Below are 13,059 nucleotides of genomic sequence, written 5' to 3'. Positions count from 1 at the left end.
AAAAGCAAGCGGGGTTGTCATATCTTATTTAATATAGTCGATTCACTACTGTTTTTTAAAGATCTACTGCGAAGCAATGACACTATGTTGAATGGTGATGACACCCATTGTGTTTTTATACAATTGTCAAGTTCACGTGAAATAACACTTATCTCTGGGATCGTTAACTCATTTCGCTTGGACATGGCCCAATTAACTATGAGCACGTGCTTACGACTCGTGTCTGTTTAATTTACACAATTATGTTTTATTATTAACATTTTAAGCTAGAAAAAACGTATAAGTACCTACCTTATCTTTTTCTCACTATGTCGTGGGAATGGGAGCGGCCGGGCCGACTAGAGTGCTCACAAACTTTTGGATTATGTTTTAATGTTTTGCACTCTAAGGCTGCGTTTCCACCGGAAATGTGCGAGGATGCGTTGCGAGGGATCTGTTTGTTAATAACCAATAGTACGATCTTCATTTGTTTTCCTCGCTCAGCGTGCAGTGCATTGGTTCTTAAAAACGAGTGTGTTCCGGAGATCGTTTTTTCCAGATCGCGATTTTTGCCATTCGCAATTTTTACCATTTTATTTTTTATCAATAGCTTCCTTTCTCGAAAGCATTTCTAACTATTCGCATATTCTTCCATTAATTTTATTTTCCAGTAGATTATTTTCCTGTTACGTTTTCTAACCATTCGCATATTTTTCCATGTTTGTCCGGACATAATGCATACAAGTCGTCGACAGCAAAAATAGCCAATAACTAGCGACCCACCCCGGCTTCGCACGGGTTACACAAAACCTTAACAAATTATACACCTAAACCTTCCTCAAGAATCACTCTATTGATAAGTGAAAACCGCACGAAAATCCGTTAATACAATACAATACAAATCATTTATTGTTAGAAAGTGAGTAATAGAAATGATGTTTATCTTACATAAAGTTCTTCACAATCAGCCAGTATTTAGCGTACAATATATTGTTTCTAATGCATGCATGCGTTCAGTTGATTTTGAGTTAATCGCGAACATAAGTAAGTGCGTAAGTAATCGTCTCGTGTGATGCTGGATTTTCCACTACCATCCCCCCACACAGTCCTACCACTCTAATTGCCCTAGTGCAATAGAGCCCAATTCATGTTAAAAAAAAAGAAAGAAAAAAACAGAACGTACAGTGTGTTGCTGCATGTTACCATCCCCCCACACAGTCCTACCGTTTTGCCAGTGTCGCGTTCTGGAATGTTCTGACCTACTAATTGTCCCGATAGGAATGGGAAATTTGAAATGAGTAGGCAGAAGAACGTTCAATAAAAATATTTATTACCACAACTAGCTCAGATGGTCAAAAACGGGTAAAATGTCGTGGTTCGCGCTAATACTTGTCAAGATCGGATCGAGTGTGTTGCTGCATGTTAGTTCCTACACCTTACACAGTAGATTAAGGAAGAATGTTGAGTGCTACCGTTCGCCAACAAATTCTCATGCAGTTTAGCGAAAAAAATATGTTTACTGAATATTGCTGTAATTTGTATTGTATTTTTAGTGAGTAAATAAATAAATAAACATACATACACACAGACAGAGGCGGCGGGGACTTTGTTTTATAAGGTGTAGTGAAATTCAAAAACAGCACCAGGAGCGTGACCACAACCAGTTTGAATCTGATAACTCATTATGACTAAGAAATCATTAATTGATATAATTGATATCAAACGGTGCTAATTGCTGATGGCTGTTTGTTAGTAAACAATGGCTATTATATACTTATAACCTGAATTTTAATGATCATATCGCTTTAGTGTTGCGAAATGTTAAAATGGTGGAACTTGCAGGCACATCCGTTATTAAATAATAAATAAAACATTTGGGGACAATCTTACACAGATCGAGCTAGCATCCTAGGCCGCTACGATATATCTGATGGCGACAACGGCCATTAATATAAATTATGCTTTTTGATACACCTAACAATATCCTGAAAAAAAGGTAGGCACTAAAAGGAACAATATGATTTTACTTTCAACATCCTCTCAAGTCGGTTGTAATGTTTTTTCTTTAACAAAATAAGTATGAACACGTTGTGAAGGGCAAGAGGAATCTACCAATACGTCATTTTAAAAAATCCGTCCAGTATCTTGAGCTACAGGCTGTACTGATTATCAGTATATTTAAACCCATAACCCTACTTTCTGTTCAAGTCGCAGTCGAGTAAAATGTTCATATTGGGGTAGACCGTGTACAAATGTATAGACAAAAGTGGAATTTATATTCCTCCAAGTTTCCTATTAAGAGAATATCCCGCGAAAGGGTATAAGCGCTAAATCTGAATTCAGCAATTATTTTCTATACCAAGATGTATTTTTTCCGCAAAGATATGTAGGACTTTTTCGTGTAGAATTTAATAAGCTTTAATGTTGCCTTACGCCATATTTTCATAGAGAACGTATATTTAGAGTAAAACGCAAACTTCTCCAGGATGGTACACATTTTCCAAGATGGAAGCGATTCCTCGAGCTCCCAAAATGTCAAATAGTGTGGACATGAAAAAGAGACCTTTAATTAACATATGTATTAAATTTCATAACTGTCCAAGAGATTTCGAGGTTAGTCCTAATCCGATTGGTTAAGGTCCAACCGAAACCAAACAATATAAAACTTAATTAACATTTACACCGCCATGCCATAACATATTTTGCAAAGTAGCAAGTAAACAGAACTTGTTGTGTTAGCTATTATGTGCATGGTTAACTAACCACTTAGAGCACACTAAAATGCTGGTAGCGTCTTGTCTATTTTTCCTCATTGGGATTATGTCAGTTGAGATACAACAGATACATACAAATCACAAATTGATAAAATAAATGTTAAATCGTAGTTGAATGTTGAAACTAAAATATATGTAAAAAATCGTCGGGTATTCGAATTTGCGACATTTCGCAACATAGATCTACACAACTTTATCAATGCAACTACATAAATTATCAATGCTTATAATTATTTTTCCATTCTAATTTCGCAGACAGCAGATGTCTCTTTATAACTAGAAATATTAGAAATTAAGTAACTAAGTTTTTTGACAAAAATTTAATTTTTGATAATAGCTTTTATCGCTGACTGTACTTTTCTTTTAAACGGCCAATAATACTAATGGAGACAATTCTAACAAACCCAAACACAATTAGGTTGCGCTGTTTTATCACTACCTATGGCCACCTCCTGCGTCCATCACAGTTTAGCTCGATGGTACCTGCCATAATATTGCATTGTCACCCAACTTTCATATGTATGCAAATTTTCAGCAATACTATTCGCTTAGCACCTTTGCATACAAACTTCTATGCAGGAGGGGGTCACTTTTCTCTGCAGCTGATTGTAGGACTGACTGTAGTACATGAAGTTTCAGTACAATGGAATAAAATAGTGTCTTATTTAGCTTGCATAAGCTAAATAAAACCTTGTAAAAAAAGTTTCGTAACTCGAATTCGTACAGTCAGGTGCAGAATTATACAGTCCTACATGTCGACTTTCATACGCAACTTTCACAACTTAGGCCTATACATATTATAAGTATAATTTTGCAGCTGACTGAGTATAATTTTGGTTTAATTTATTAATTACAATCATACATATTTTATCACTTACAGACTATATAGTCCAACGCGTGATAAATATTACATAACAAACTAAATATTATAAACAGATAACAAAATATAAAATTTTACAATATCACAATGAAACAAAGCTGAACATTAAATATTTGGCAAATAAAATAGTTGCCGGCTTGTAGCTTCTGTGAACTCAGTCAGAGTGCAGTTAAATAAGTCTATTTTAGTGCACAGTATTATTCCCTTAAAGATAACATGAAATAAATTAACATGAACGTACCGGATGTATGAAAGAATAATTAAACATGGCAATTATGCTCGCCTTCAGATTCTTCTGATTAACATGATATAAAAACCTTGACAAGAGAATTGTATACATTAATTCGCAATTCAGACATAAATATTATTTAGGGTTCATCATTAGCACTAAGAAAGTTTCTTCGACAGATTAGAAAAAGCTTAACCATTAGTTGTATGTCAATAAAACAAACGGGTTTGAGGTAAGTAAACTGCATTAATGAGGTCGCCCAAGGTGAGGGCACTTGCCAACCGTGACCTACGAAAATCTACTTCTAGCTTTACTCATTCATCTAGGTCTAGGGCTCGGGAACCAATTAAATCCGAATCCGAAGGTAGTCATATGAATTGAATATACGCTCCAAAAGATCTTTCATTTGCTAAAGGAGAGAATAGGGATTATCGATTCTTCGGAAACTTTTTTATTTACTTAGATGTTTTTTTTTTCAAATTCTCGATAACGGCTAGACCGATTTAGAATTTTTTTTGGCCTACTTCACAGTTGATCTAAAATAAAAAATAAAAATCCTAACCTTACTAAACTTACAAGCCCAAGGCAAGGGCTCTTTTACAAGTCAATCGCAATCGCATGACATCATGTCGGGATCTGATGATCTGATGATGGGGTATTGAAGAAATCCAGGGAACTCTTCAAATAAATATTAAAGGGGTACAAAACGGGTTTCAAATACACCTATTTGGTTTCCGAAAAGGTAAGGTATGGTTCTTTTTTATTTATTAATAGTTAAGGGCTACTACTACTAAAGGGCTACTAATGAAAGAAAGAAAATGTATCTGCTGAATCTTTTAAGAAACAAATGATTATAAGTAAGTATTACCATAGAGTAACTTATACTAGAGCGTTACTGTCATAGTAAATTTTGTAACCCCAGTAAATTCACTGCCATCTGTCGACACACTTTAAAACTAAAAATAAATATTTATAAAAATACGATAACATGTATTTAAATATGGATAAATTATTTTTTTATTTGCATTAATTATTTTTATATGATTTTGACCCATGTTCTTTCACTGGTATGCGTTAAAATTATAAATAACAAACGAAACAGTCAACGCCCTCTATACGAGTGTAGGCCAAAACTAGTGGCGCCATCTGATCGAGAATCAAATTTTCGTGATTTTTGAGGCACGTTTTTTCCTTAGACTGTATCCATCTATTACGGAGTTATATCTATCTTTGGTATTACCCTTTACCAGCAAAGGATGAACTTAATCATCGTCTCGTGATTCCACAACAACGATAATTCCTAACATTGTTGCACTAGAGAAAATAGTACATTCATACGATGACACGAGCCTACGTATAAGTGGTGGCCTTGCATTGGATTGGTGCATAATTTGCTTCGTCATTATTTAATGAAAACTTAGACAACAATAAACAACTGCTTTCAAAATAGTGAAACGTAATTGTTTAGAAAATTGTCCCTTGTTATCTTGTGTGAAAATAAACATGTTTCTTTTCTATCACAAACAATAAATATACACAGATATATAGTTGCTTATTAAAATTCAATATTGTATTAATGACAAATACTAGTAGAGCCTACAAATCACTAACGTATCCTAACCAGGACTCTCTCTCCCTCGTTTCCCTTGGAAATAATTAGTTATTCCCATTTGTTGGGGTCTGCCTTCCTTGTCGTCTCCTTTCACTTAATCCTGTTTGACTTCTCAGCTTCAGAGACATCACAAGAGTCAAGATGTTTTTAAATTCAATTCATCTACGTCTCCTTCGGCCTTTGTCTACCTCGTACCGGGCATTTTGAAGTTCATGGAGGTATTTTTATTGGGGCAATCTTACATAGATCGACCTAGCCCCAAACTAAGCAAAACTTGTACTATGTGGGTAGTATTTAGGCGATGATATACATACGTGTATAGATAAATACGTACTTTTATACATAGAAAACACCCATGATTCAGGAACAAATATCTGTGTTCATCACACACATAAATCCCCCCCTTTACCGGGATTCGAACCCGGGACCATCGGCTTCATAGGCAGCGTCACTACCCCCTAGGCCAGACCGGTCGTCAAATATGTTCAGGATGTCTCTTTACATGCCCATATTATCTTAACTGGCTCTCCTGTAGCTTTTCGGTACTCCGAGGCTTCCGCGAACGTACGCGATGCATGTCTTGTCAAACCTCGTCACAGCACACATCCAACGCAACCAACCTAACCGTCATTCTCGCGAACCAACAAGCCGCCTCTCTAAAAATTCCTCTCTTCAACTTTTTTCTTTTTTTTTTCAGCCACAGCTCATAACGGCAGCCGGCTACCCAACAGAGAAGCACCGAGTGCGAACAACCGACGGTTACAACCTTCAAATGCACAGAATACCAACCGGGAGGAGGACAGCGCGGCGGTCGGACTCGTCTAAGGGGAAGAGAGCTGTCCTAGTCGTCCATGGACTATTGGGGTGCAGCGGAGACTTCGTTATCATGGGGCCTGAGAGGAGTCTTGGTATGATACTTAAATATTATTTGGTTACACCCTTCAGATGCACAGAATACCAACCGGGAGGCGGTCAGCGCGGCGGTCGGACTCACCTAAGGGGGAACTGAGCTGTCCTAGTCGCCCATGAACTTTTGGGGTGCAGCGGAGACTTCGTTATCATGGGACCTGAGAGGAGTCTTGGTAAGATGCTTAAAGATTACTTGGTTACATCCTGCAGAAAATATCCCAACTGGCGACTGCCAAGGAAAGATAGATCTGCTCGGTGTACTGTGTACTTGGGCTGTTGTGGAGACACGCCATGTTATCTTGGTATTTAATACTTTATTATGTCCGTATATTGAACAAAATGTTCTTAGGTGCAGCCCAAATATGAGAGATTTTTTTAAAACAGCGTCGAAAGCCTCTAACAACTGTCAAAATCAAAAGGACGTTGGATTTAATGATGGCACTTGTTAGTTTAACAGCACTTGTTATGGAATTCTTTGGAACTTAAAGGCCTTCGCAATCCATCAGTCGTTTCTTTCGGCTATTATTATGAACCTGATTCTTCTTAAATAATATCTACGATAATAGTCATCTGCTTAAGAATTAAAATGTGTATTTTTTTCCAGGCTATCTCTTAGCTGACGCAGGCTACGATGTATGGCTCGGGAACCTCAGAGGCAACCTTTATACGTCACATCAGAACATGACGAGAAACAATCCAGAATTTTGGGAGTACAGGTAAGTACCATCGTCCACACTGCTAACTGTCCACCGGTAAACCTTTACAAAAGGCATAAGGTCCACCGATTGACAGTTAAGTGTTGCTGTGAGATGAGATGGAGTTTCTGGCTAACACAGGACAGCTTAATAACTTCACTAGAAATAAAACCCATCACTTCGTATGGAATCTCGATATACAGGGACCCATTTTCATTGCTCCTGAGTATACGAGTAGTACCACAACGTACAATCATCATCAAATATGACAAATAATCTACTTGTGCAAGCTTTGTTCATTTTGGGGCTAGTTCGATCTGTGTAGGTAATAATTTCTAATATTAATCTATTGTTTATGACATCCCACAACGTGGTAATCAAATCGAAATACGACTAATTTGAGTTAAATAAATAATTATAAAGAAATTATAATATTGTAAATGATTCTAGCTTCCACGAACACGGAAAATACGACATACCAGCCATGATAGACAAGATTCTGAACGTGACGGGGTTATCGAAGATCATGTACGTGGGCTACTCAATGGGCACCACCAGTTTCTTCACAATGATGGCGCAACGCCCGGAGTATAACGAAAAAATCATCGCCATGGTTGCCTTGGCACCGGCGGTGTATCTGGATAACGTCAGGCCTCTCACTGACTTGTTCATCAAGACTCTTAATGTTCCTGTAAGTCATCATCTGCTTCCCCTCATTCTTTTCTAAATTTGAGGCTTTTATGACTAGCCGTAGCAGAAAGCCGGGACAATGCTAGGCCCGAACCAAATACAAATCGATATCTTCTACAGATCACAGACCAAATAAGAGATTATGAGAGATGTTCAAAGTATCAGAGATTTTTGTTCTACTGCCATTTTGGCCATTTTTTTCGCCTACTTTCATTTCATTTCCCAATACACTTGTAGATGGTAAACCAATGATTACCATACCGCATATTTGATTTCAGCGGATTGAGCTAATTATATTTTTTAGGGTTCCGTACCTCAAAAGATAAAAAACGGAACCCTTATAGGATCACTCGTGTCTGTCTGTCTGTCCGTCTGTCACAGCCTATTTTCTCCAAAACTACTGGACCAATTAAGTTGAAATTTGGTACACATATGTAAGTTTGTGACCCAAAGATGGACATGTAACGTAAACATATTAATTTTAAACACGGAGGCCACTTTTGTGGGGTAAATGAGAAAATTAAAAAATAAAGTTTGTCAAACTATATTGTGTTACATATCAAATGAAAAAGCTCATTGTGAGAATCTCAAATATATATTTTTTTTTTAATTTTAAAATAAATAGTTTAGAAGTTATTCAAGAAAATAGGCAAAAAATTATCATTCCCCCACCTTTATCTCCGAAACTTCTTTACCTATAGATCACCGGAAAACCTATTAGAAATGTGTAGTCAAGCGTGAGTCGGACTTAATTACTTAGTTTTGATCCGACCCCTACGGGTTTTATAAAGACATTTCTCATAAAAAATACATTGTTTAAATTGTGTAATGTACGGAACCGTTGGAACGCGAGTCCGACTCGCACTTGGCCGGTTTTTATTTAGTAGTAATTTATCGCAGCGCCTGTATTTAACAAGATAGCAATGCTATAAATCTGTAATTACTGCAACAGTACGCGTAGGATCATGGCCTAATATTTCACATCAATAACTTCGTTGACAATAATATCTTACACAACGAAGCGCGCAAGAATGTGGCTCTTTATCGTTTTTCTGATGGATAGGTCCTTAAGTACATGAAAAATAAGGACCCTTCTCTGATGGAAAGCCTTAAACAGTTACAGAGCTATAAGCGTTATACCTATTCAATGAATTTAATCTGTGTTGTCTTAGTTGTCTGTAAATATGTAATTCGATTCAGGATTTAGGTTTTATCACAAACCCTTTCGGGCGAAGGCCACTCCATACATCACACAGTCTGAGGGGTCTCAGTTTAATGCCGGCTGTACACGCTCGGCGAGACAGACCGAGAACGAGAGTGTATCTTCCTCGTCTCGTCTCGCGCTTCTTCGATTGGATCGGAGCGGTGGCGAGACTCTCGGCGAGAGGTCTCGGCCGAGAGTGTACAGCCGGCATAACACATTTTGTCTATTTCCCAGGCCACCATGCGCCAGCGCGGCCTAATATCAATGAATCTACAGCAGGACTTCATGAACACTGTCCTTGGAAGCCTATGTAACTCAAGAGACCCTCGCCTGGACTTGTGTCTACAGATAGCCTACACTGTCGTGGGTGACGATTATGAGCAGAATGATCCAGTGAGTATTCATGTTCATAGTTTAACCGAAACAAATCTAAATACCTATTGGCTACTGCTGCACAAGGAATTTAAGGAGCTGCGACGACCGGCCTATTTTGTTACCCTGCACTTAAATTCAGTATTGGGACCGTGCACGACGACAGCGCCATACAGAGGTTGCATTGCAACTATAGGCTCGTATTTTGTCAAAACTATTAAGCGAGAAGTAAGTAAATCGTAATAATTTCAGTGAAAACTACTGAACGGATTTTTATGCGGTTTTCATCTGTGAATAGAGTGATTCATAAGGAAGGTAAAGGCGTATAATTTGTTAAGGTTTTGTGTAAATTGGTTAAAATATGACGATATTTGCTAATGAAGTCGTAAATAAATCACGCTGGCTAAGAGCTTTAATCGAAAACGCTGCCCAACCCATTTGAGATATAATGGCGGCCATACACGTTGCGGTCTACCGCACAGGTTACCTGTGCAGGTTTGCCTGCACAGGTCAAGTAGCGTGTATGGGGACGTTCCGGTGTACCGTAGCGGTCTTCAGTTGCGATGGCATCGAGTGAGGACGAGGACGCACTAGCACTGCTAGGTCTTGCGTTAATTTTGAAGATAAACGATACAAGAACAGTGAAAAGGAAGCGAAGAAAGTGGTGTAAGGATTGATTATTAAAAAGAAAAACTTTCCAAAGACATGGATGAGTTCTATACATTTCGATAAATTCTTCGAGCACTCTTTTAGTTGTAGTTGACTCTGATGTCGCCATTTTGGCGTGTTTGAACACGTACGAATACAATGCGAGCGACGACAATGACCGTCTCGGACACGAGCAGACAGCAACTGACGGACGACCTGCGCAGGTACCCACACACGCACAGGTTCACCGTTCGCGTGACCGGAGTAAAATCGATTTTCGAATTTCCTCCGGTCGCCTGCGCAGGTCAAAAAAACTGCACAGGTCGGTCGACATACACGCTCCGGTCGACCTGCGCAGGTCGACCTCTCCGGTAAACCGTAACGTGTATGGCCTACTTAACAACACAATGTATGGTGGAAAGATCTCTCTTTCATTGGTCTACAAAAAAGTCCGCGAGGGTGTATGTCTATCTTACTATACCCATTCTTATCTTCTACAAAAAGATTTCATAGTATGTGGTATTGTATTTACAAAGCTATTTACACGGATACAGTATTAATCATTTAATAATGTAAGCAGGGTTTGCATTCCCATATCCCTTAGCCAATATAATCTTAAAAATATAAGATTAGAGCTCAGAATATTGTAATTCTTGTTATTTATGAAAAATAAACAGTTTAAATTTTTTTTAATAATTATCAAATTAAATAAGTTAGTTATATTAAGCATTTCATACAGATTACAATGGTCCCTTACACCATACAATTTAAATGAATATCTCAGGAGTAATCGTAAATTTAAGTTCCATTTCGAGCCATGTAACTTGTATGAAATGTTAAAGACACGCAGCGCATACAACACGGGAACAGTACCTCTCACCTTAAGTAGTAAATGATAATTTGTGTCTTTGTTATTTTTCTTCGCAAGTACACGATTATGATTATCAACTATTTGTCGCAGATGATGTCAAGCGTTATCATGGTCAGAATGCAACCGGCCTCATGGCGACAGCTAGAGCACTTTGCCAAAATCGCTATGTCAAGTAAGTATACATCATGCATCTCATTCTATTTCACAACAACCAATTCCTTCCTAGGGCCAAAAGGGGCCTTGGGCCAAAGCGGCGGACTACCACGGGTGGCTACCATGAGCCGACACATGTCAGATTGAAGCTATATAGCCATGAGGCGACAAATAGCTATAGGACTAAGACTATCTCAAAATAGGCTTCTAGCAAAATAAATTATGTTGGCATACAATAACGATTAGAAATGGTTAGTTACACTTGCACCCAGACATCGTTTAGACGAACAAAAACAATGCCTATATCAGAGGGCCAAATCGAAAAGTAAAATCGAAAATCGAAATTTCGTTAGGTATAGGGATCTTTATCACTCTTCACTATTCTATTGACAGATCTTTTATGTCATTTTTTTCTACTAATTCGTAGTTTTAAGACCGATCCCCACTGAAAACCAGCGACACGGATTGCCGCGGCATTATTTTAATTAAAAAAAATTAACAGACTTCAAGGTTTCAAAAGGAGGTTCTCAATTCGGTTATATGTTTTTTTATATTATAGGACATTCTTACACAGATTAACTAAGTCCCACGATAAGCCCAAGGAGGCTTGTGTTATGGGTACTCAGACAACGATATATATAATATATAAATACTTAAATACATAGAAAACACCCGTGACTCAGGAACAAATATCTGTGCTCATCACACAAATAAATGCCCTTACCGGGATTCGAACCCAGAGAGCGCTGGTGGCCTAGCGGTAAGAGCGTGCGACTTGCAATCCGGAGGTCGCGGGTTCAAACCCCGGCTCGTACCGATGAGTTTTTCGGAACTTATGTACGAATTATCATTTGATATTTACCAGTCGCTTTTCGGTGAAGGAAAACATCGTGAGGAAACCGGACTAATCCCGACAAGGCCTAGTTTCCCCTCTGGGTTGGACGGTCAGATGGCAGTCGCTTTCGTAAAAACTAGTGCCTACGCCAATTCTTGGGATTAGTTGCCAAGCGGACCCCAGGCTTCCATGGAGCCGTGGCAAAATGCCGGGACAACGCGAGGAAGATGATGACCGGGATTCGAACCCAGTACCATCGGCTTCACAGGCAGGGTCACTACCCACTAGGCCAGACTGGTCGTCAAGTGTCAATCATTCTGAGTGAGGATCTAGGGATCCTATATAGCGTCCTATGTTTTTTATGTTCGTATGTCTTCTTTTTCTTTACTAAATATGTTGCCGGTTTAAATATATGTATTTTCCTTTTTTCTTCTTTCTAAATTTCGTGCGGTAGACCCTCTGGCCTTTCTTCCCGCTCTTTAAGGGATTATATAATTTCAACAAAACATTTCCGTATTATTTACAGGCGTTTTTACGTCATGGGAGAACGGTTTGTATGGCGACGTGAAGCCATACGATCTGACCAACGTTAAAGTGCCCGTGACGCTGCTCTACGGCCTAAACGACCACTTGACTGAGAAAAATGTGAGTAACATCTATGATAAGTATGATAACCTCGTAAGGCCCACCATATAAAGTTTCCGTATTCTTATTTTGAACCTTGTTGTATAAAAGATTAGGATGACTTTCGTTTGTTTTAGAAAACAACGAAACAAAAGAAATGCTGCTTAAGTCAGTCAGTGTAAGGTTCAAATTAGATTGAAACAGAGTGTACATTGTAATACACATTGGGCCTTATGAGGACAAATGATTTTATAAATCTTATACCTTTAAGACAAAAACATGTTTTTTCGGCAATCTTTTGGTTGGAATTCTTTTCGTATTTAAATCAAGTGGGTTTCAAAGCCACGCCGCCGATTCGCCGCCGCCGCCGGCTAAATGCCTATCGGCGCTCATATAATCTAATATGTACTGAAAAAAGGTGCACCTAATTTTTACACCATCCTTTTATTTTGGAGAAGTTTTTTGCCATCCCCTATTGTACAGTCAGTCAATACTTGCCGCGGCACCAAGTGCGAAAGAGTTAGCATGATTCGGATGATTTACGATTGACTCGCCACTTAACTTTGCGGCAAGTATAGTTTTGT

The 13,059-nt window shown here is 38.4% G+C and overlaps 2 protein-coding genes across 2 annotated transcripts in view; one reads left to right on the top strand and one right to left on the bottom strand.

Moving 5' to 3' along the window:
* The window catches only part of LOC134747103 (protein cramped), a 67,271-nt gene that overhangs the window by 52,587 nt on the left and 1,625 nt on the right, over window positions 1-13,059 (bottom strand). The window lies entirely within an intron of this gene.
* LOC134747116 (lipase 1-like) overlaps window positions 1-13,059 on the top strand; it is a 31,773-nt gene that overhangs the window by 18,463 nt on the left and 251 nt on the right. The window contains exons 2-7 of the mRNA XM_063681694.1: window positions 6,172-6,382; window positions 6,988-7,099; window positions 7,529-7,769; window positions 9,207-9,365; window positions 10,954-11,035; window positions 12,378-12,496. Of these exons, the coding sequence (XP_063537764.1) occupies window positions 6,172-6,382; window positions 6,988-7,099; window positions 7,529-7,769; window positions 9,207-9,365; window positions 10,954-11,035; window positions 12,378-12,496 (924 nt within the window). The remainder of the gene's footprint in view (window positions 1-6,171; window positions 6,383-6,987; window positions 7,100-7,528; window positions 7,770-9,206; window positions 9,366-10,953; window positions 11,036-12,377; window positions 12,497-13,059) is intronic.

Source organism: Cydia strobilella, chromosome 14 (genome assembly GCF_947568885.1).
Source record: "Cydia strobilella chromosome 14, ilCydStro3.1, whole genome shotgun sequence".
Taxonomy (NCBI): Eukaryota; Metazoa; Arthropoda; class Insecta; order Lepidoptera; family Tortricidae; genus Cydia; species Cydia strobilella.
Note: the sequence above shows the minus strand (reverse complement) of the source record. Positions and strands in the feature narration are given on the sequence as shown.